Source organism: Typopeltis vanoorti, chromosome 15, assembly GCF_054136105.1.
Source record: "Typopeltis vanoorti isolate ZY-2024b chromosome 15, IOZ_Tvanoo_1.0, whole genome shotgun sequence".
Taxonomy (NCBI): Eukaryota; Metazoa; Arthropoda; class Arachnida; order Uropygi; family Thelyphonidae; genus Typopeltis; species Typopeltis vanoorti.
The window spans coordinates 54776824-54802146 of record NC_143563.1 but is presented as its reverse complement, the minus strand read 5'-3'; the positions used below and the strand labels follow the sequence as shown (position 1 = coordinate 54802146).

The window sequence follows — 25323 nt, the reverse complement described above, 5'->3', positions numbered from 1 at the left end:
TTGGCCACATGGCTCTGATACACTCCTCACCTTTTTAACACACTTAAACAACCAACACCCCAGAATCAAGTTCACCCTGGAAAAGAGGAAAACAACAGCCTCCCTTTCCTAGACACACTAGTCACCTGCCAGCCTGATGGAACTTGGTTTTCTCAGTTTATAGAAAATCCACCCATACAGGCAGATACATTCACCAACAATCCCCGCCTCACAATAATATGGAGTTAAGACACTATACAACAGGGCTAAACTAATCTGTTCAAATGACAATGCCCTAACCACTGAACTAAATCACATCCTCAACACTTTCTCAGCCAATGGCTACCCCCCCCCCCCAAATTATTGAAACCAGTAAACCACAACCCTCTCCCCCCTTCACAACAAGGATTGCTCTAAATCCATTACCATTCCCTACATCCGAGGCACCTCAGAAAAAATTACCAAACTCTTAAAAAAACATGACTTGACCTCTTGTTACAGACCATATAAAAAATTGGCATCCCTTATCTGATCCAACAAAGACCAACCACTTCCCCTAGACCTACCTGGTGTATACCAGATCCCTTGCAGCTGTAAGCTGTCCTACTTTGGCCAAACAGGCAGGACAGCGAATATCAGAACACAAGGACCACATCTGTTTTTCACCAGTATAGCCACTCTGGTCTTGCAGACCATGCTCTGGATATACAGTCGCAGAAAGCCACAATAATACACTGTAGCAAGTTCAAATTGAAAGACTTTTCATGGAATCAGCCTCAGCCCTAAGAAACATACCTAACCCTCAAAAAATTTAGTTGCATAAGACTGCCCCAAATTTGGGAGACATACATCAGGAGACCTTCAGCCCAACGGCCAAGAATACCTACATAGCCTGCTAGGAGGCACTATCAGGACTTTTAGGAGAAACAATAGCTTCCTCGCTTCGTCCTCATTTACTGTGTGTAATGCCTGCGTGCACGTGCACGCAGGCATTACACACATTAATTTTGAAGATGGCAACGTGATGTTGCCAAAATATTGGAAATATATATTAAAGTTTAATTTAATTTATATTCTAGTGTACTTTCTGAATTCCTTAAGTTAATTAATAATCATGTATAACCAACATATAAGCCTTCCTACGAGAATCATTAATTTTAATATCTTGATAATTTAATATATTATTTATTTAGTTTTTATATCTTCTAACCATATTTCTTTATTTGAATATTAGGGAAAAGAATAGCTGCCAATATATTTGGAGACAAAATATCAACACAAAATAACCTGACAAATATAACTTCAGAACCACTTTTATATGAACCCAATGGCGTGCATATTGGCCTTGGACGTGGGCGAAGTTTTGAAGGTAATCAGTGAGTAGTAAATTCTGGTATGGATTTATATAAAATGTTTCACTGTCATGATAGTTGTAGTCCTCTGGTCTTGTATTATTATTAAATTTGCTGTAGTTGCAGGCCTGTGATACAAATTTTATTTATTGCTGCTAGTAGTTATTGTTGTCTCTTGGTTTATCATTGTACGAACTTTAATCTGGTGTATCTTTCAAATGCTAACTAGAAATGATATACAGGTACATACCACCAATTCAGCATCATTGGTTCCCAAGCCTTGCCACATTAATCATTTTGCAGGATCAACAGCAGTCATGTAATTATAATTATCAGTATACCTCTGACCAATAATAATATACCTGTGCATGTCTAATATTCCATGGATTGCTAGAAACTTACTAATATTAAATTAAATGTGAATTACATGATTAAATGAGATGCATATTTGATTCACATTTAATTAATATCAAATATTAATTAAATGTGAATTAAATGATTTAATGAGATATATTAGTGCAGGTATAAATTATACAGATTTGTCAGTACAGTATGCATGAAAATAGGTTTATTAATTGCTGCTTAAACGTTGCAATAGTACCACTTCCAAAGTTACACAATTTATAATATTATGAATCTATGTTATTACTTGAAACCACAGAATTATCAGATGCTGGCCTGCTGTTCTGGCACACTCTTCTTGTCTCTTTTTTTTTAAATTTAAATATTTCATCTAAGCAAAGTTTTTTCATGTGCTTTGATCTTTCCCTGTGTTGTTTTTCATACATCAAATGAAACATTTGTAAGTTTTTGTACTGCTGTAGTCCCTTCATTAATTTACCCATCAACTCATTTAACTTAACGGCAGTAAGTCTTCAATCTACATATGTTTCATCTTCATCACTTTCATTTATTTTTGTCAGAATTCAGAACAACATATTAATATATAATTTTAAAGTTAGTATAATGATGAACAACAGAAATTCATCCATTTAGCCAATTTTCTTTATTACCGTATTTATTTGAATATAACTCACACTTTTTTTCCCAAAATTAAAGTTCAAAATCGTGGTGTGAGATATATGCAGGGATTTTTGGAAAATAAAGTTTTCAGGAAAAAAAAATGAAAATAGGTATTACTCACCAAGAATCTCCTATTCGCTATCGCTACTTCAGGCCTTGAGAGCAGTTTCCTTGTGTTCATCGTCAAAGTCATCTTCTTTCCCATTATTTCAAGCAAAAATTACCAGTAATTTACAAGACTTGAGATATGTAATGAACAGTCCTCCACGAATGACTAATGAGAAGTGAAAGTAGAGCATGAAACAGACAGCAATGGTAAGCCAGTAGAGATAGAGAAGCTATGAAGACTTGCATGTGATTTGTGTTGAATTAACAAAAGATCGTGTGACCCAATGAAAAGGGAAGAGAACAAATGTTGAGTTGAAATTCTAATTCTCTGCAACTGAGTTCCATAATATCTGTGAGTTAGTCTGCTTCCGTGTCATGCGGGCGGGCTAACTCGCACAAAGTTTCAACCTTTCAGTTGAATTTTATTGCTGCTTTGGCATTGAGCTGGAGGACGGACTCGAACATACATTATATGGCATGTTTGCAGTAGAATTTTATTTGAAGTTAGCCTTTGATTTGTCTTAATGACATCGAAAATTTCAAATGCAATCAAAATAACACTTATTTCATAATTGAAAAATTGGACAATAGTTTTTAATTAGATACTGTGTTTGGTGGTGCAACATGGTTTTGCTTCAGTCTATACAGTATAGTTTCTGTGGAAGGGTACATGTGATTCATTACTTAGTGAATATCCCAGTTATCTCTAATTGCACTATTTGTTGAGAAATATATTACACAGACTACAAAAATGTCTCTATACCTTATTCAGTGATACAATAAAACTGCTTGTTTTTCTAGTGTCTGCTGTATAGTGGCTGTTGGGGAGGGTGCTATTTATTGTGGGGAGCGAATTACTGTCATCCCAATGTGAACGTGTTTATATTTTTTTTTCCATGTGCGATGTAAATGTGAAAGTTTAATGTCCTTTTCCATAAAGTAAAATCAGGGGCTTGAGTTATATTCGTGTAAATACGGTAAGCCTGCTTACTGTTCCCTTTGGTGGCAGTTCCCATTACACTTTTTTGATAACTTAAGCAACTTAATGGAGACAATTTCTTTTATTGACACATTAAGTCCTATAGTCATTGCCAATGTTTTCATCAGGAGAGAATGATCAGCCATTAGTACACACCACAACTTATTGTACCTTCTCTCAGCCACTAGTAGCAAGCCAAAGAATGCCTTTCATGTTAAATTCTTTAATGTATCTACAGACTTGGGCATTTACAATATCTCAATGTTTCATGAAAGTGAGTGATACTTAACATTCATAGAGCATAATACCTTGGTGTTGGTGGATAAGATGCACAGTTTGGTGGTAAATACTGTTTAAACATTTTTCTTACTTAGATACTCAGCTCTGGGATGAGCCAAATAGTTTTCCAGAATGAGCAGAAGTTTGCAATCATGTGATAGCTTATAGATCTGCATTGTAGGCCTATTGAACGTCTGTATCCTGAATGGAAAACCAGACTGTAGAACAAGTAATTTATTTTAGTTGGTTAGGCATAGTTTGTTAGTGAAGATGGCAAATTGAGAAGTGGAAGAAGGTCATGTTCTCAGATGAGAGAGCCATTTCTTTGTCCAAGGAGAGTGATGTTCGCAAATCAGCAGCTGAGAAGACTTCTTCCACCAACCTTCAATTAGCTCCTAAACATCCAGCTAAAAAAGATGTTCTGGGGTTGTTTTACATATGATGGTCCAGAATCACTTGTGCCTGTCGACTGTATGATGAAAAGTGACCAATATATAAAAATATTAGAGAAAAGACTGGTCCTACAGATCCAGAAAGACAGATCTCATCTTCCAACAGGATCTCGCTCTATGCTACACTTCAATAAAAAGTGAAACAGTTAATCAAAAATCACAACAGCCAATTGCTTCGGTGGCCAGATAACTCTCCTGACATTAACCCAATAGAAAATTTGTGGGCCATAGTGAAAAAGAGACTTGGAAAATTAAGTTGTGATACAAAGAATAACTTAATACAATCCATTATAAAAGTATCCTTTCCTTCATGGTTACATGGTGATCAGCATTCATTATATACACATATATACAAAGAAATAAGCTACATTACAATCTACACAGCATGCTAAAGTTACATTAATTTGGTCGACCATTAAACCACTGGCCTGACCTCTAGTGAAAAAAAAAAACTTACTAAATCAAAGCTAGAGTCCTGTTATTATCTATTTGGTTAACAAATCATTAAGAGATATATTAAGCTAGAAAGCAACATGCATTCACATAGTTACTCAAATAAGTACACATAAATTAGACTAAACAGTATGAATTTATGAATTTTGACCAGTAAGATCTGAAATTATTGCTTAGTCCTAAAGTAAGCGTTTGCTGGAAAACTTGAACTTAAGCTAGCTGAATATGTGCCATCCAAATTCTTGGGATTTTTATGCCACCAAAAAGGCCTGCTTCATCTGAGAAGTCTCTCAGATCATAATCTTAACACCCTACACCAAATACCATGTTTTGGTCCAATAGAAGGACTTGGATACCAGAAAGAAAGTGGTTTCGGTGATTCTTTTCATTTTGGGATTGTATGACATATTTTACCTGTGTAGGGGTAGGTTAGAGATGCAGTGGATCTGACATACACCTTGGTGGTTAAGGGAAGGAAGGAAGAGGACCTTATAAAAGCTTAGTATACTTTTTATTTTCACTGATGGTCTAAATGTAAATCTAGATGCAACACACATGTTGAAATAATTACTTAATATTAGGATAGTAACATTCGACGTTTCGACCTCTGTATTAAGGTCATCATCAGATGTATATATAAGTGTATAAGAACCAAGCTCCGTGCTACTCACTATACAAAGGTTAAAATGAATCTAACTCTTCATTAATTTTTTATCTAGCCTGACCTCTTGTGGAAAAGCTAAATTAATAATATTAAATTTTAAAAAAATTGTAAATAGATTAAAAAAAATTAAATTAAAAAACATAAGTATAAAAATAAATTAAAATTGAATTAAAAAAATAAAAATAAACACAAAATATTTTTAAAAAATAAATTAAAAACAGAACTACATTAAACATTTCTAAAGTCCTCTCATATTGAGATTTTCTTCTCGGCTTGTTCTGGTTACTATAACAATTGCAGATATGTCCTCCGCATTCCTGGAATGATTAATCTGTCATTTTTGTTCAAGTTTGGATAGTGTTTTAGCATTTCACAGGCTTCTTTGAATTTTCTCTCAAACAAGGTTTTGGTGCAATGTAGGGGCTTGGTGCCTTTCCAGTCAATTCTATGGTGTGTGTGGTCTGATAGGCCTGTTTTACCATAATGGAAGTATTTAATGTGTTTGTCTTTTCTGATTAGGATCGTACATCCTATTTCCCCTATGTAGGGTAGGTTACATTGGATTTTGTAAACCCCTGGGTGGGCCAGGTATGGAAGAGGATCTTTGGAAGAGTTGAGTAAATTTTTTAATTTATTGGGGATTTGAAGGTAGTTTTAATGTTGTATTTATGTAGCATTCTATCTATTTTTTCTGAAATTCCTCTAACATAGGGTATGGCTATGGCATTCTTGTAGTCTTTTTTGTTTTTAGTGGTATTTTTGTGGAGGAACTTGTGAACTGTTTTTTTTATTGTAGCCATTTTTTACAGATGTATGGTTAATGATTTCTAATTCTTGGTTTAGAGCTTGTTCATTTGAGCAGATTGTTAATGCTCTGTGTTTGAGGGTGCTTATGACTCCTAGTTTTTGTGTTGGGTGGTGGTATGAATTTTTGTGTATGTACTGGCCCGTGTGCATAGGTTTGCAGTAGACCGAGAAGGAGAGACAGCCTGAGGGAAGATGTGTGATTAGTGTGTCTAGAAAAGGAAGAGAGTTATTGTTGTTTTCGATTTCAATGGTGAATTGGATACATTTGTGTTGTTTGTTCAGGTGGCTAAGGAATGTATTTAATGTTTTGCAGCTATGGGGCCAAATGGCAAAAATATCGACATATCTGAGCATGACTTTGGACTTTAGGCTGGCCGAATCTAGAGCTCGTTGCTCAAAGTCTTCCATATAAAAGTTAGCTATTGGGGGGGAAAGTGGTGAGTTCATGGTACCTTCTTTTTTTTGTAGGTAGCAGAGTACACGGACATAGAGGGCCGTGATGTCAGGTGGAAATATGTTCTGTAGAAGAATAATGGTAATCGTTTTTAATAAAAATAATAGTTTTCAATTTCAATCACAATTGAAATCAAAAACAACAACTCTCTTCCTTGTCTAGATACACTTGTCACACATCTTCCCTCAGGCTGTCTCTCCTTCTCTTTCTACCGCACTTCTCCTTCTCTTTTATTCTCTTTCTACCGCATTTCTCCTTCTCTTTTATTGACACATTAAGTCCTATAGTCATTGCCAATGTTTTCATCAGGAGAGAATGATCAGCCATTAGTACACACCACAACTTATTGTACCTTCTCTCAGCCACTAGTAGCAAGCCAAAGAATGCCTTTCATGCTAAGGCATTCTTAGCATGAAAGGCATTCTTTCCTACACACACACATACACACGCACAGAGGCCAATACATCATCATCATCATCATCAAATTCCTGCCATGTACCTTCAAGGGGTGTACAGGATATGACAGTACTACATGAAAAAAATTACATCATTACTAACTTCCTATCTACAATTTTCCTCCAAATCAGTCTGTTACTTATCAAGACTCCAACATTATCAGATCTTATATTTCTATCGTCTAAGGCACTTTGTATCGTATCAATCCATCTATATCTTGGTCTTCCTCTGGGTCGTTTTCCTGCCAACCTGGCAGAGAACACTTGTTTTGCTAATCTTTCCTCTCCCATTCTATTTAAGTGACCATACCATCTGAGATTAGCTCTGCTAACGCATTCCTGGATGCTGACAATGTCAAGTTCTTTCCTAATATCCTCATTTTTAATATGATGTTGCCATTGATGCCATCTGTTCACGCCTATAATCTTTCTCAGGACTCTCATATCTGCGGTCTCTAGTCTTTGGTCAAGTGTTTTACTTCTGACCCAGCTCTCAGATCCATAAGTTAAAATTGGTTTGAACACAGTCTTGTATACAGCTAATTTAGTGTTCCGACTAATTTCTTTCTTATTCCATATGAATTTATTCAATTGACTTCCCACGATACCAGTTTTGCTGATTCTGTTATCTATTTCTATATTTAGTTTACCATCTTCAGTAAAAATTGTGCCTAAGTAGCTGAAATGTTTTACTTGTTCCACAGGTTCTCCATTCACAACACAGTTGACATTTTCAATGATTCTGCCTATTTTCATTGTCTTTGTCTTTTTATTGCTGACCTTCATACCATATCTATTACAACAGCTATTCAATTTAGTCAGAGAATCTTGCAGACTTGTATCGGATTTATTTAGAAGTATAACATCATCCGCATAAAGCAAAGAGCTGACATTAACATCTTCAATTCTGATATCATGTTTAATACCACTTTCCTTCATAATGTGATCCATATAGATAATGAATAACAGAGGGGATAATGTACATCCTTGTCTCACACCAGATTTAACATTAAACCATCTTCCTGTACTTCCTTCAATTCTAACTGCTGACTCACAACTCATATAAAGACTAAGTATTGCTTGATATAATGCCCCATTGACACCATATAACTGTAGAGTATTGAATAGCTTCTCTCTTGGCACCTTATCATATGCCTTTTCCAAATCGACAAAACTCAAATACAGATCTTTGTTATATTCCCATGCTTTCTCGGCTATTTGTCGTAAAGTGTAAGATCTGATCCTGACAGCCTCTATTTGGCCTGAATCCAGCTTGTTCTTCACCAAGCTTTTCTTCCACAATTCTTCTCAACCGTGTCTCAAGTAAACTTGCATAGATCTTGCCAGGGACACCTAGTAGGGAAATACCTCTGTAATTCTCACAGGCAGTTTTATTTCCCTTTTTATATATGGGTACTATGAGAGCTCTACTCCAATCATCGGGAATTCGTCCCTCTGTCCAGGCTTTCTGAACTATGCAGTGCAGCCACTGTAAGACTCTTATACCACCATACTTCAGCATTTCTGGTCAAATATCATCTACTCCTGCTGCCTTTCCACATTTCAAGCCTTTGATGGCTTTTTCTACTTCAAGTATGGATATGTATTCCTGACTGCATGCCTGGTCAGTGTTTTTTATCACTGTGCTGTCATCACTGCTTGTTTCATTTAGCAGTTTTTCAAAGTAATTACTCCATACTTCAAGGATATCTTTTCCTCTTGTTTTCATTTCACCTTTATCATCTCAAATTCCTTTTACAGCACTCTTTCCTCCATTCCTAAGCTTCTTCAACAACCTCCAGAATATTTTGCCACCTTCTTGATATTTATTTTCTATATTCTTGCCAAATTCCTCCCATGAGTTTTGTTTAGCTAGTTTTACACACTGTTTAGCTTTCTTACATTTGTCTCTGTATTCTGTAAGAGTAAAAGCTGACTTATTTGACAGGAACTTTTGATATACTTTCTTCTTTTCCTTCACTGCCTCTTTAACTTCCTGTGTCCACCAGGGAGTTCTGATTTTTTTATCCTTGCACACAACCTCACCACATGCCTCTCTGGCAGATTCAATCAATGTTTCCTTCAGAGTTTGCCACTGAATCTCCAAGGTTTGATTCCTGTTCTCAAACTCTTTCATTTTTTCTTCAATAATCTTTGTGTATTTTAGTCTACAGTTCACATCTGAGAGCTGCTCAACTTTTATTCGTTTTAAAACTTTCTTACATGTTATTCTTTTCAATATGAAATTCAATTTTATCCTGCTCAAGACTAAATAGTGATCACTTCCAATTTCAAATCCTCTGTATACTCTGGTGTCCTGCACCAGGTAGAAAACATCACTATCAACAATAACATAGTCAATGAGACTTTTCTTATTCCTAGCCTCTTCTCTCCATGTGAATTTGTGCACATTTTTATGTTGGAACATGGTGTTAGTAATAACCAGTTCATGTCCTGAGCAGAAATCCAACAGATATTTGCCATTATTATTAGCTTTGCTCTTTTCTCTAAATTTTCCCAAAATATTTTTGTATGTCTCACAATCATTTCCTACTCTGCTATTTAGATCCCCAACAAGGACCAACTTTTCCTTTTTCATTGTGTCAGTTGCTTTTTCTAAAGTGTCAAAAAATTCCTCCACTTCTACCTTAGTAGAACCTTCTGTGGGACCTTAGGCACAAATAAGTCTCATTGTCCAGTTCCCCATTCTCATATTTGCCCACATTACTCTACTTGAGACTGACTGCCATTCAAGAAGATTAGCCTCGTATTTTGTGTTGAATACTGTGGCTACTCCTTCTTTTCCTTGATTGTCATTGCCTGAATATAACATTTTGTATTTATTGCTCAGAAAGATCTCACCAGTTTTGGTCTTTTTTGTTTCAGTCACCCCTATTATGTCGATCTGGTACTTATCTAATTCCTCAGCTAGCTCCATTTCTTTGCCATTCAGGCTTCTTACGTTGATAGTACCGATCTTTAACTCTGGTGATGTTGAGTTGGGCTTTGTTTTCAGATTTGTTCCAGTAGCTGACTTTTCGCTGTTCGCCCTGGGTCCCTGGCGAAAACAACGGGGACCTTGTTTAACTGGACGACGCCCCAGCCGGCATGAAATTTTGTCATGTTGTACCACCATTTTTTATTTTGGTTTAACCAATAAGAATACAATTTGGTCGGCTAAATCCCAAATTGCCAGCCCATCCTCGTTCGTTCAGTATTAAAGTAGATACCCAACAGGGTGCACCACGATAAGGTGAGGATTGGACATTAGGTCAGAAGCCCTGGTTGGTTCTCCGCATTCCTTTAAAGGCTATGTGGAGGTCTCCTCTCAGTTATACAGCTCTGACCCTTAAGCACCCTCTGACCCTTAAGCACCCCGTACACAAAAATTCATACCACCACCCAACACAAAAACTAGGAGTCATAAGCACTCTCAAACACAGAGCATTAATAATTTGCTCAAATGAACAAGCTCTAAACCCTCTAAACCAAGAATTTGAAATCATTAACCATACATTTGTAAAAAATGGCTACAATACAAAAACAGTTCACAAGATCATCTACAAAAATACCACTAAAAGAGAAAAAAAAGACTATAAGAATGCTATAGCCACACCCTATGTTAGAGGAATGTCAGAAAAAATAGACAGAACGCTACATAAATACAACATCAAGACTACCTTCAAACCCCCGACAAAATTAAAAAATTTACTCAATTCTTCCAAAGATCCTCTTCCATACCTGGCCCACCCAGGTGGTTTACAAATTCCAATGTACATGTAACCTTCCCTACATAGGGAAATAGGATGCATGATCCTAATCAGAAAAGACGAACACAAACAACACATACCTCCATTATGGTAAAACAGGGGCCTATCAGACCACACCTCCAAACATACTATAGAACTGACTGGAAAGGCACCAAGCCCCTACATTGCACCAAAACCTTGTTTGAGAGAAAATTCAAAGAAACCTGTGAAATGCTAAAACACTATCCAAACCTGAACAGAAATGATGGATTAATTATTCCAAGAATGTGGTGGACCCTTATAGCAACTGGAACAAGCCTAGAAGAAATTCTCAATACAAGAGGACTTTAGAAATGTTTAATGTAGTTCTGTTTTTAATTTATTTTTTAAAAATATTTTGTGTTTATTTTTATTTTTTTAATTCAATTTTAATCTACTTATAATTTTTTAAATTTAATATTATTAATTTAGTTTTTCCAAAAGAGGTCAGGCTAGGTAAAAGATTAATGAATAGTTAGATTCATTTTACCTTTGTGTAGTGCAGTAGCATGTAGCTTGATATATTCTGTAAAAGAAGAATACTTCTTTTACAGAAATATGTTCTGTAAAAGAAGTATTCTTCTACAGAACATATTTCCACCTTATATATATGTATAAGAATTATACATATATATTTTCCTGATGGTGACCTCAATTCAGAGGTCGAATGTTACTTTCCTAATGTTAAGTAAAGTAATTATTTTAACACGTGTGTTGTCTCCACAAATTCCTACCTCTGACTATGGTAATCTGAAAATCAGGATTTCTGTTTTGATTAATCATCTATCCTTTTTTAAAATGTTGTAGAGACAGCAATTTGATACCTAACTGTGTAAAGCAAAAGAGCAAATTCACATCACCAAAGTGAACCACATTTATACTTGTATGGAAAAAGTCTTAAGAGATCAAATACAAGATGTCTGCAAAAATTTGGCACTTCTCCAAAAGCAAGGTTTCAATGTGAATTCTGATCTGGAAAGCTACATAAATTCATATATTTGGGGAGTTTGAAAGAATAACCAACAGATTGTCAAAGCACAATTTGGATAAAACAAAGAAAAACTTATAGCTAAATTCGAAAGACATAGAATAATAGACTTAGCTTGGAAAGACTTCAACAAGAAGTCAGCAAGTAACATGAGGAGCAGCCAACCATGAACATACAACATCATCAGTCATTCCAACCATCCTCTTAATAATGGCGAAGTCACACTTCTGGTAAAAGGACTAAACTTTGCAATTACACCAAGGTCAATTACCCCCCCCCCCCCCCCCCAATCGGCCACAACGTCTATAGACGTTCAGTTAAACCTGATACGAAGCTCTAACACCCTTTGAATAACATGGATAAGAAGTGCAATTTGGTGTCACTATTTCATCCACATCGGCCGGTAGGGAGGTTAATAAACCAGATTTTATTTATCATATAGCAAGACACCTAAAATCCTTTATATATAATATTTAATTTATATATATATATATATATATATAGATATATATACAGTATATAGATAGATACAACACACAAGAGGTTGAGAAACCTGTGACCACATCAGTGCCATGCATGGGGTGCAAATGAGGACTGAGATGAGGTTTTTGAAGAGATGCAGGTTGTAGCTGTTTGGGAATATTTCATGAGGTTCCAGAGGACAGAGGTGAGTAGATAGACAGAATAGACATAATGCTGAAACACTGCATTTGTGAGATAGAGGTTGAAGTGAATCTGTAAGACAGGAATCATTTATGAGACTAATTGCTCGCCTGTGGACGGTGTCAAGGATTTTAACCGAAGTTTTAGGTGCACCACCTCAAATATGTGAACAGTATTCTAAGCGTGGGTGAATTTGGGATTTGTGTATAGTTAAGAATTGGTTGAGTAAAATAGTCCTTGAATGAAAGGATGCTAAGTTTCTCGGATGCTAAGGTGGCTATTGATTCGATGTGTTTATGCCTGGAGAGACTGGCGGTAAATGTTAGTCCAAGCAGAGAGATCTGATCTTGTCTGTTGATTTGTGAATTACTAAGGATAAAAGTAGGTGAACTTGGATTTCTCTTTTGCATGAGAAAAAGCAAGACTGTTTTGATGACATTGAACATGACAAAGTTGTCCTCATCCCATTGAAAGATAGTACGTAGATCAATGTTTGAAGTTGAAGATCTTGTAGCCTGGGATGTCAGAGTACTGTATAGTTGGTCAGATGAGTAGAGAGTACTATTGCTGCAAAGCTGTGGATAGGATTAGTAGTGATTGTGAGTGGGTCATTTATGTACAGGAGAAAGAGCCTTGAGGTACTTCACCATTGATGGTGAAGCTCGAAGGGAGAGAGCCATCTACCATGACTTGCAGAGAATGATTAGAGAGAAAGCTGTCTATCCAATTAGAGGATGGCCGGGAGACCATAGAATGGCAATTTGTTTAGTAGGCCTCGATGCCACACGGTAGAAAAATTTGGAAATGTCAAGGCGACAGCACAAGTTTCTCTGAATTTTTCCGTGGCATGTGTTCAATGGTGGAGTGATGTAAGTTATGACATCATCATCTGTGTATCTTGAAGCAATCTCATATTCATCCTATTCAAGAAAAGGTGATAGAAGTCTACTATCGACTAACCTAACCCATCACCTCTGTCCTCTCCAAAATGGAGAAAGTCATTAATAACAAACTCGTCCGCTACTTATAGAGACCCATCAATTAATCAGTGACTATCAGTGATTAATTAATGGGCCTCTATAAGTAGTGGAGGAGTTTGCTATTAATGTCTTTCTCTGTTATTTTGGAGAGAACAGAGGTGATGGGAATTAGTCGATAGTTTGATAGTAGACTTCTATCACCTTTTCTTGAATAGGATGAATATGAGATTGCTTCCATGCATTTGGATAAGTATTGGATACGTATAATAAATTGTAATGTGATGCAAGATAGGTGTTAATTCTGGTTGATAGGTTTATACATTGGTTACTCATAACTTAATTTTTCAGGAAATAACATATACTAAAATGTTAATTATAAAAGACCAATTAATACTTTCTTATATTAAAGAAATAACATATACTAAAATGTTAATTATAAAAGACCAATTAATACTTTCTTATATTTTGGCAATGTTATATTGCCATCATCAGATGCAGGCACTAACCATGGGCAAATGAGGCTTGTAGAAAGGCAACCAAAATCAGGCCTAGAGTCTAATCAGTGTTCCTTGCTAGTGGACTAATTTATATCCTAAGATCTTCAGCCAAATGGCCAAGACTGTGTTATTTTCTTTTCATTTATCATCTCTGTAAAGCGATTGGTTTTTATACTGAGTGTTAGGTAATTACACAAAAGTTCATTCCGATTGGTACAATGACTTTTAACTCCATTTCATTTAGAATCTGAAAAATTGACTAAAGATGAAATTTCATTTAATGAAATTAAAACTTTATATACATTTTAAATAAAATTACATAAATAACTAGAAAACTAATTGTGGATCCAAGGCATTCAAAATAAATCTACACATTAAAGATTTTCTTATCCTAAAAAAATAAAATCATTTACTCTTTGATTCATTCTATAATTGGGTTGTTTAACATATACTTAATTATGTCTACCAGACTAAACACTTTGTTTTCACAACAAAAAATTTTTTCAAATGATTTTTCAATTATTCCTGCTGTTTCACTAGAGCCAGGTTTCCCAAACTTTTTTTTTCCCTTGGCCCGGTTATTTTAATACTTCATCTTCGTGACCCACTAAAATTTTTATGGCCAATAGGTAAAGAATGAAATAAATTATTTAGAAACAATTATAATAATTACAGTTGTTCAGCCGAACCCACTGGGCAAGGTACACGTAATCAGTAAATACAAAAAAATACGCTTTCTCTTGAAGCTTAACTCAAACTGAACTGTAGCCATTGGGTAAGAAGGTTTTGTGAAGGTAGTCAAGTTCAGTGGAGGGGGCACTGAAGCAGAGTGAGTACGTGGCAGGCGAGTAAAACAAATGCCAGACCACCAAATGATTCAGCTGAGCGCAGTTGCTGCCACGCAGCCTCGCCATTAGTTGAGCTATTTTACTGTGAACAAAGAGACTGTGAAATGGCGATGCGGACACGGACGGAGTGCATTTTTTGTCTCTATTAATTAAATTATTTATTCATTAGTCCTGATTAAATGCTATTTACTTGTATTTTAGAATTTCGTGAAAAAAAGAAAACCCAAAAACGAAACACCTAGGTTTTCGAGAGTTTTTTTAAGCAACCCGGCATTTAGCTTTTGTGACCTGGTGCATTTGGGAAATGCTGCACTAGAGTATAAATATTCTTACCTCTCGCAGTTCAATTTGATGCACAAATTACAAATTTTGGTACCAGAGAAAGAAGTTTTTTCTACTACTTCATAAACAACATATCTAAGTAGAGTTCTTCATGTTAAGCCACTTTACAGTTTTAGATTTCACCAAATTCTGTCACTTTTTTGAAATAGAATCTCAAATAGGTCTGGCGTCCTTAAGACAAAACTTTTCATTCATTGTTTATTTGAACATTGCATTAGAATTAGAATATCAATTCCAATATCTTCTCTTATTTACTAAACACTTCTTGGCAGTCTCAACTCTTCCATTTTAAAGGTTCACAGTGCTACGATTCCTTTTTGGAAATCTTCTATTAATATTCTCCTGACTCTCGTTTTCTTAAAAACTTCCTAAGAACAAATTTCTCTGGTTGCTGTTCTCAAATTTCCATTCTCTCTCTCTCTCTGTGTCTACTTGCTTTCCCCCTTTACTCCAGTCTGAATGCTCTGTCACCTGTCAATCATCCATCAATTTCCTCAGTGAGCATACGCACTTCATGTAAATGGCAAGTGAGAGGTTGGATAGTAATGGCTGACACAATGTTGTCATTAGCATAAAGAGAATGTCTTCACAAAGAACAAAAGATATCTCAATACTTAACAATTGTGAACCTCAATAAAGAAGATTGAAATTACAAACTGTCAGAATCTAGTAAGTACATCAATTTCAAGTGTTTTACATTTCATTTTTACAAATCAATAATGGGCTCATCGTGAGTGCTGATCATACATATTACAAAAGCAAAACTAAAAACATACTCATTAACAATTTTAAATTCTAGGTGCACTAATAGGAATCTAGGCCTGACTATGGTGCCTTACTTCAGCCTCATTTGCCTAGTGTTATTGCCTGCATGCACATATAATTGTTTTTTGTGATTTCTGATGATGACAATGTAACATTGCCAAAATATAGGAAAATATTAATTAAAAAATTTTATGTCCATTGTACATTGTTATTTCCTGAAAAATTAATAGTTAGAATATGGTTTGCTCTGGAGCATAGTCTTAGAGAACGATTGGAGAAATACCAGCAGACTTTCTAGTGTTAAAGTTATTTAGTAGTTTAATGATGTTAATAAACTATAGGAGGTGTATGGTGCTTGGATTCCAGTATGGCAGGGGGTGATTTCTCTTAGTCATCTATGCAGGAGTTGAAGGAAAAGTGATCCCAGGCAGTCAATTTTATTCTTGGGCAAGATAACAATGGTGCCATCAGGAAGAGAGAGAGATGGGAGTGCAGGAGAGCAGAAGTTGCATTCAGGGGACTAGAAGGCATGGCTTCCATTTGAACAGGAGGTAAGTTTTCTGCTCTTGACCTTTATGACATTTGGATCTACTGATGACTGATTTGCATATGTTGCATGCTTTGGTATAGGCAGAGTATGAAGCTGGAGTTCTTGATGTGAGCCACATGCTGTAAGTTGAATTCTTTTTTGATACACTTTCAGTTGAATCAGTTCTTGGAAATCAGATGAGGATTATGGGTTGAATGGGGGACGAAGGCTTTCATCCATTGAGAATAATTTCTGATTTTGTGACTCATTTGCAGCACTGGTTAGGGTCAGATGAGTGGAAGGAAGCAATAGTCAGAAACAGGAAAGGAGGAGTAGAAATTCTAGAGGTTATCCTAATAGGCTCCTTTGTTAATGCCAGAGGATGCAATGTCAGGAGTGGAGGAGGGGTGTTCTGTGTGGGAGGAGGATTATACAAGATTGTGTTATGAGTTGCCAAGGGGAGAGATGACCTCTGCTGTGTTTCTAGAAAAGAGATCCAGATTATTTGGAGAATGAAGAGACTTATCTGAAATTCAAGTAGGTAAATATACGATTTGTAAGTTGAATGTACAAAAAAAAAATGGTTAGAAAATTCCAGCACCCTTTTAAACAGCTATAATAAATCTTCAAAGACCAATCTTACTAAAGAAAAAATAGCAGCAATAAAATCACTTAAAGTGAATAAAGATATAATAATTATCAAAGGTGAAGTTACCATCGTTCTTAATCCAACTGCTTACCCAAAAAATATGAATTAGCTAATGTCCAACACATATACCAATCAGTTAACTTATAACCCAACAGAACACATTAAAAAGAAAACAGAATTGCTTAAGTCAGTAACCACATGGCCAACAGAAACAGTTAAAAAGCAGATACCACACTATGCATACTCCTTCAGAATTTATGGCCTCCTAAAAATAACGTATCACTTTGGCAAATAGGTGAAGGAATTGTTGGTCCTAATCATCATCTAGCTAAGAAACTAGCAGCAATTACCTCTCCTCCTTTTAGGTAGGAGGAGAGGTAATTGCTCCTTTTAGGTAGGAGGAGAGGTAATTCTCCCCTCCTACCTAAAAAAAAAAAAAAAAAAAAAAAAAAAAAAAAAAAAAAAAAAAGCACACTTCTTAAACAAAATTATTGAATGTTACAGTCAACAACAACAGATTTATCAGTAAGTTTTGATGTTACTGCCAGTTCATAAACGTCCCAATTACTGACACAATTCTTCTCTTACAAGACAAATTTCCTCCCAACATCATGTCCTTCTTTGCCCACATCCTTCAGTCCAGTTTTGTCTAGCAAAACCATTTCTACCTACAAAAAAAAAAAAAAAAAAAAAAAAAGGCATAGCCTTGGACTCTCCACTTTCTCTCTCCGTAGCTAAAGTTTATATGGAACATTTTGAGCAACAAGCTCTAGATTCAGTAATCTTGAAATAAAAAATTTGGTTAAGATGTGTTAACATTGTATTTGCTATTTGACCCCATGACTACCAGACTTTTAAACAATTTCCTCTGCCACCTAAAGAAGCAACATAAATGCATTAAATTCACCATTGAAATTGAAAACAATAATACCCTTCTATTTCTGGATACACTTGCTACATCTTTCCTCAGGCTGTCCACCATAAACCAACACACACACACCTACCTACCTATCTATATACAGACATTCATACCACCACCACCCTGCATAGGTGAAAAAGGCCATACAGTCCCAAAATGGGGAAATCTCTTAAACGATACATGAAGTATTGTTACAGAAAAGCAAGTCTTGCTGACCAAGCACTTTAAACATGCCACTGGATTGACTGGAAAGGGACCCAGTCATCGGACCAAACATTGGTACAAATATAAATTCAAGGAAGCCTGTGAAATGCTTATTAACCAACTAAATCTCAATAAAATTGGTCTGAAAGTCCCAAGGATTGGATGGCTCACTTATACAACTCGTATAACATCTGGAAAAAGAACAATAACCCATATAATGAATACCAGAAGACAAGAAATTCAATTTGATAACAACACAGTAATTTTAAGCAAACAGAAATTTAAAGTAACAGGACTATATGAAACAGATAACTGCTAATTTTGTTTTAGTAAGAGAATTGTTTTATTTTATTGCTTAATTTTTATATTTTGACCATAGGTCAAGCTATATTCAGTGATTGATCATACAATTATTGTCAGTCCACTGCAGTATGTACTAGTGTAGCTTGTAATCTATTATACACTGGTGTCCAGAAGCTAAGGATGAACTACATATTTATCTGTATATGAAAAAATTTTCATGACTTCAGCCAAGATGTGGACATAAATTATTGCCAGCATACTAATAAATTATATTACACAATAAATGTTATAAATTTTGTACAAATTAATTTGCAGCATGTTTTTGACAAGAGTTACAAATTTCCTAAGTATGTAGTTAATGAATTAATGTATATTGCTTACAGAAAACTGTGGAGAGACATTTCAGGGTGGAATATATCCACACCAAACTGCAATGTAGCTCTTATAATGTCGTACCATGCTTAGCACTAAGTGATTCAGGAGTTCTTGAGGCAAACTGATCCACTTGTTCTTCAGAGCAAGGATAAGGCTTTGTTTTCTGGAGGAGAATTTTGAGCAGCAGTGAGTCTCCCTTTTGTGTCCCAAACATGTTCTATGGGGTCGAGATCTTTTGAGTATGCTGGCTACTTGATTCGATTAATATCCTCGGTTTCCAGCAGGATCTCCACTGCTTCTGTAACATGATGTGGCACTGTCATCCATAAAAATGAATTCTTTGCCTACAGCACCAAGGAACAATCGAACATGACATTGAAAAAATTGGTTGTAATATTTTTTTACCAATCATAGTTCCTTTTTCCAACACTTGTAGCTCACTGCACTTATTAAGCATAATGCCTCCCCACACCATGACCCCCAGCTCTGCTGTATCTATCCTTTTCAAGGATCTCGCAATGGTAAGCAGTACCACTTCATGCCAGATCAATTGTCATCTTGAATCGGAGGAAGGGCTAAAACAACTCTCATCTGTAAAGAGTACATTAGCTGATTGTGTCCTTTTCAGTTTTTATGGATACAACACATCACTAAAAACATGCTCTATGATGAGCTGCAGATAAAGAAGCACAGACTACTTGCCTTTTGGCCTATAAGCCTACTTATTGCAGACATCTTGCCACACTTTGTTGAGATATTTGTGTATCTATGCTTGAATGGAGCCAACTTACAATCTGACCTGCCATGGTGCATCGATTACATTTTGCTGTCATAGCCAAAAATTTGTCTTTATGCTCCATGGTCGAGCAATGGAGACTTCTTAGCAAACATCTAGAACACATTCCATTGGTTTGAAATGCTGCTCAGAGCCTGGATATACAATATTATGTGAGATTAAAAGACTATTTGACAATATCAGCAATTCTGCAGCCTTCATGTTTTCCAATAATATCCCCCCCCCCCCCCCCAATGAAATCATCAAGTCAAGGTTTCCCAAACTATTTTTTCTGTGGCCCAGTTATTTTAATACTTCATCTTCGTGACCCACTAAAAAATTTTTATCACCACTAGGTAAAATAAAACAGATTTGAATGTTCATAGAGTTTTCATTTATTATTATTATAATAAAGAAGCATTTACTCTTACAAAAATATAAAGAAATTAAACTAAAGCCAAGTAATTTATTAACGAGAGGTGTAATGCTGTTGTTTGTTAACTAGAAACTTCAGGTTTGGAGGAAAAGATGATAACTTTATTCTTAAATCCGGTTCACCTTCCAATCGGTTTCTGTATTTATTTTTAAGTGTTGAAAAGCTTGTTTCACACTTATAGGTTGTGACAAAAGGCGTTAGAAATTTTATTGCTTTTTCTGCTAAAACTGGGTACTCCTGATGGCAAGACAGTCAAAAATTCATTAAAAAAGTCCCGATTAAACACTATTTACTTGTATTTTAGAGTTTCGTGAAAAAAAAGAAAACCCCAAAACGAAACACTTAGGTTTTTGAGAGTTTTTTTAGGCGATCCAGTGTCGGGTTGTGACCAGTGGTGTGCTATAAGGGACTCACGTGAGCCCTTTGTTAATTTTTACTCAAATTGGCGAGTCCCTTGTTCTTGTTTACTTTTTTATTTTTTCAAAAAAAAATTTTTTTTTGAAACATATTAAACGACAAACTCATATACAGTAACCTAACAAAAATTAGTCTATTCGTCAGTATATAGATTATTTGGAATTATTGTTTCAACTCTATAACGAATGTGCCCAAGTTTGAAAATAAAATAAGCGCATGCGCTATCTTTACCCTTCTCCCTTCTGGTAGCCAATCGTATGGTAAAACCAGTTGCCAATCAAATGTTTTATAAAAGATTATAAAAGATTTCATTCTTATTATATTTTGATAGTTAAAAAATGTTTTTCTTATGTAAGATAAATTAACACAGTTGATTGTGTGCAAATATTTCTTGTTTAGATCATGAAATATTTGTTTAAAAATGATAGCTTTTAGAGGTTGATTGTTCTTTCATACTTTTTGATTGGAATTTGTACACAAACTGTATTAATAAAAGTTTTTGTGTGAAATACGCTTTTTTTGCTGGACGATGTGAGCCCTTTGTTAAAATTTCCATAGCTCACCACTGGTTGTGACCCACCATTTGGGAAACGCTGATCTAGGTGATGTCGTTGAGACATTACAAGACGTCGAAGTTTGCAGCTTTATTCCTTCACAAAAAGAGTTTCCACGAAAACAATTCATTTAGTGCAGCCTTATACTCTGTTGAGTGCCATCACATGATTTGAACATTTTAATGTATACCTTCTTTTTACCTGAAATCATCATTTATACAAATTTTTATAAACTGATTCATCTGAATTTGTGGTTGCAGTCTTCAGAAATGATGTTCATCCTTAGGTTTTTGGACACTAGTGTAATATATGTATTCCTGAAGATGGCCTTGATATAAAGGTTGAAACGTTGAATTTTAATTAGAATATTTAATATAATTTATGTAATTAAAATATTAGAAATGATGTTCATCCTTAGGTTTTTGGACACTAGTGTAATATATGTATTCCTGAAGATGGCCTTGATATAAAGGTTGAAACATTGAATTTTAATTAGAATATTTAATATAATTTATGTAATTAAAATATTTAATAGAAGATTTAATTAGAATATATTGTTCTTAAACAGAGTAGTATGCTTCTATAATCATTCATAATGATTGAAATATCTTCATTATTTTTTCTTGAGATTTTCTGTTTATTTATTATCTCAGTCCTGCAGTTAGGACTTGACAAGTAATCATTTGCAGCATTTTTCTTTTCATGAATATGAAATATCTATATTATATTGTTATTGTTTTTAAAGTCCATCTAATTATTCTTTGTTGTTTGCCTCTCATGTTAACTAGGGATGCGCCAAATATTTGGTTTTGTTTTGGTATTTTGCTAAATCAGAAAAAGATTTGGCATTCAGCCAGCCAAAGCAAAAAAATTCTTTTATATCAGCAATTGGGAAAAGCCTCTCCTTATCTTGTGGGACTGTTAAAAGGGTTTCCAAGGCTAATATGTAGATTTATTCCACACAAGAAATATGCCATTTCTCAGAAAATTTCTTTTGGCACTAGCTATCAGTATATTCCTTCAGTTTTTTTTTTTTCAGAAGTCAGAAATATTTATCTATCTATCTCTCCCTTCCATCTGATTCAGACAGGTTGGATCATCTCCTAATGTGGAGTCACTGTGAAATAATGCAGCCAGCACGGCACTCCTCTGCTGCATCCCTATTGGAGGTATTCATGACTGTAGTGTATTCATAGTCTGTGTGTGTGCGTGCACAGGGCCGGTTTGCCTGCTTGCGAAATGAAAAAATCCCAGCTAAACTGAGGGGAAAACCTTACTACCCACACTCAAGACCGGCTAACTTGGCTATAGCTGAGGAAGATCCTTGAGCTCCTCACGTCTTCGACAGGAATCAAACCTAGGACACCTTCCCTAGGCATATGGTTTCAAAGCGCACAGCCGCTAGGCTAACCATGTGGACTGAAATATTTATGACTTCTGGGAAAAAAAATAATCAAAATGAACTCTTGAATTTCACTTTGATTATTAAACCCATAATTATTCTGTCTATTTCACAATTTAAAATAAGTTCTGTTAATATTTTTGTTATTTAAAGAAATAAGTTTATGTTTAAGAAATAAGAAAGAAATAAGCAATATGTTTTTCTGATTTTCATGCATTGTTTTTTAAATACAAAGTTCTATGTGAAATTGAATGATAGTTTTATTTCATTGAAATAGAGGAAATTATGGATTTGTCTATATTTTATAGCCAAATTTAAAAAGAAAGTCAAGTTTTTATACTTTCCCATTGAGCTTATTAGACCAAGACTGAAATCGGGGTTGTTTTGGCTTTCACTATTTTATGAATACGAACTCTGCCAACAACCTGTATATTTGCCTTTTATTAAAACATGGAGTAAATTTCACTGTCCTGAATATTCAGGCTTAGGATTTGCATTGACCAAGTTCGAAAAAACTTACAAGTAGAAATGAAAAAAACTCATTTAACGCTGTAACTAAGCTATTTCTAGGTGGGTGCATAATAAAATATTAAACTAGAACTGAGAAGCATGTATTTGTCCTACATAAGATACTATAATTGGAAATATTGTAGATATATCTATATTTATAGCAAAATGTGGAAACAAGCAAAAGAAATAAGAAACGAAAAAAAAAAATTTCTTTTGAAAATTTAGTAGAAAGTTTGAGAAGGTTATATTCTTATAATATAAGGGGTGCTTAAGGGTCAAAGCTGTATAACTGAAAGGAGACCTCCACATACCTTTAAAGGAATGCGGAGAACCGACCAGGGCTTCTGACCTAATGTCCAATCCTCACCTTCTTGTGGTGCACCCTGTTGGGTTCTACTTGGATACTGAACGAAAGAGGATGGGCCTGGCAATTTGGTATTTAGCCGACCAAATTGTATTCTTATTGGTTAAACTAAAATATAGAATGATGGTACAACATGACAAAATTTCATGCGGGCTGGGGAGTCGCCCGGTTATACAAGGCTCCCGTTGTTTTCGCCAGGGAACCAGGGCGAACAGCGAAAAGTCAGCTACTGGAACAAATCTGGAAATAAACCCCAACTCAACATCACCAGAGTTAAAGATCGGTACTATCAACGTAAGAAGCCTGAATGGCAAAGAAATGGAGCTAGCTGAAGAATTAGATAAGTACCAGATCGACATCATAATAGGGGTGACTGAAACAAAAAAGACCAAAACTGGTGAGATCTTTCTGAGCAATAAATACAAAATGTTATATTCAGACAATGACAATCAAGGAAAAGAAGGAGTAGCCATAGTATTCAACACAAAATACTAGGCTAATCTTCTTGAATAGCAGGCAGTCTCAAGTAGAGTAATGTGGGCAAATATGAGAATGGGGAACTGGACAGTGAGACTTATTTGTGCCTATGGTCCCATAGAAGGTTCTACTAAGGTAGAAGTGGAGGAATTTTTTGAGGCTTTAGAAAAAGCAACTGACACAATGAAAAATGAAAAGTTGGTCCTTGTTGGGGATCTAAATAGCAGAGTAGGAAACGATTGTGAGACATATAAAAATATTTTGGGAAAATTTGGAGAAAAGAGCAAAGCTAATAATAATGGCAAATATCTGTTGGATTTCTGCTCAGGACATGGACTGGTTATTACTAACACCATGTTCCAACATAAAAATGTGCACAAATTCACATGGAGAGAAGAGGCTAGGAATAAGAAAAGTCTCATTGACTATGTTATTGTTGATGGTGATGTTTTCTCCCTGGTGCAGGACACCAGAGTGTACAGAGAATTTGAAATTAGAAGTGATCACTATTTAGTCTTGAGCAGGATAAAATTGAATTTCATATTGAAAAGAATAACATGTAAGAAAGTTTTAATGCGAATAAAAGTTGAGCAGCTCTCAGATGTGAACTGTAGACTAAAATACACAAAGATTATTGAAGAAAAATTGAAAGAGTTTGAGAACAAGAACCAAACCTTGGAGATACAGTGACAAGCCTTGAAGAAAACCCTGATTGATTCAGCCAGAGAGGCATGTGGTGAAGTTGTCTGTAATGATAAAAAAAATCAGAACTCCATGGTGGACACAGGAAGTTAAATAGGCAGTGAAGGAAAAGAAGAAAGCATACCAAAAGTTCCTGTCAAATAAGTCAGCTTGTTCTCTTAGAGAATATAGAGACAAATGCAAGAATGCTAAACACTGTGTAAAACTAGCTAAAAAAAAGTCATGGGAGGACTTTGGCAAGAATATAGAAAATAAATATCAAGAAGGTAGCAAAATATTCTGGAGGTTGTTGAAGAAGCTTAAGAATGGAGGAAAGAGTGCTGTAAAAGGAATTAGAAATGATAAAGGTGACATGAAAACAGGAGAAAAAGATATTCTTGAAGTATGGAGTAATTACTTTGAAAAACTGCTAAATGAAACAAGCAGAGATGACAGCACAGTGATAAAAAACACTGACCAGGCATGCAGTCAGGAATACATATCCATACTTGAAGTAGAAAAAGCCACCAAAGGCTTGAAATGTGGAAAGGCAGCAGGAGTAGATGATATTTGACCAGAAATGCTGAAGTATGGTGGTATAAGAGTCTTACAGTGGCTGCACTGCATAGTTCAGAAAGCCTGGACAGAGGGACGAATTCCCGATGATTGGAGTAGAGCTCTCATAGTACCCATATATAAAAAGGGAAATAAAACTGCCTGTGAGAATTACAGAGGTATTTCCCTACTAAGTGTTCCTGGCAAGATCTATGCAAGTATACTTGAGAAACAGTTGAGAAGAATTGTGGAAGAAAAGTTTGGTGAAGAACAAGCTGGATTCAGGCCAAATAGAGG

At 35.4% G+C, this 25323-nt stretch overlaps 1 protein-coding gene across 2 annotated transcripts in view; it reads left to right on the top strand.

Annotated features, from left to right (window-relative positions):
* The window catches only part of arx (asterix), a 296423-nt gene that overhangs the window by 174325 nt on the left and 96775 nt on the right, over window positions 1-25323 (top strand). For both annotated transcript variants that reach the window (XM_090404855.1, XM_090404856.1), the window contains one exon: window positions 1214-1348. In XM_090404855.1, coding sequence (XP_090260981.1) covers window positions 1214-1348 — 135 coding nt within the window. The remainder of the gene's footprint in view (window positions 1-1213; window positions 1349-25323) is intronic.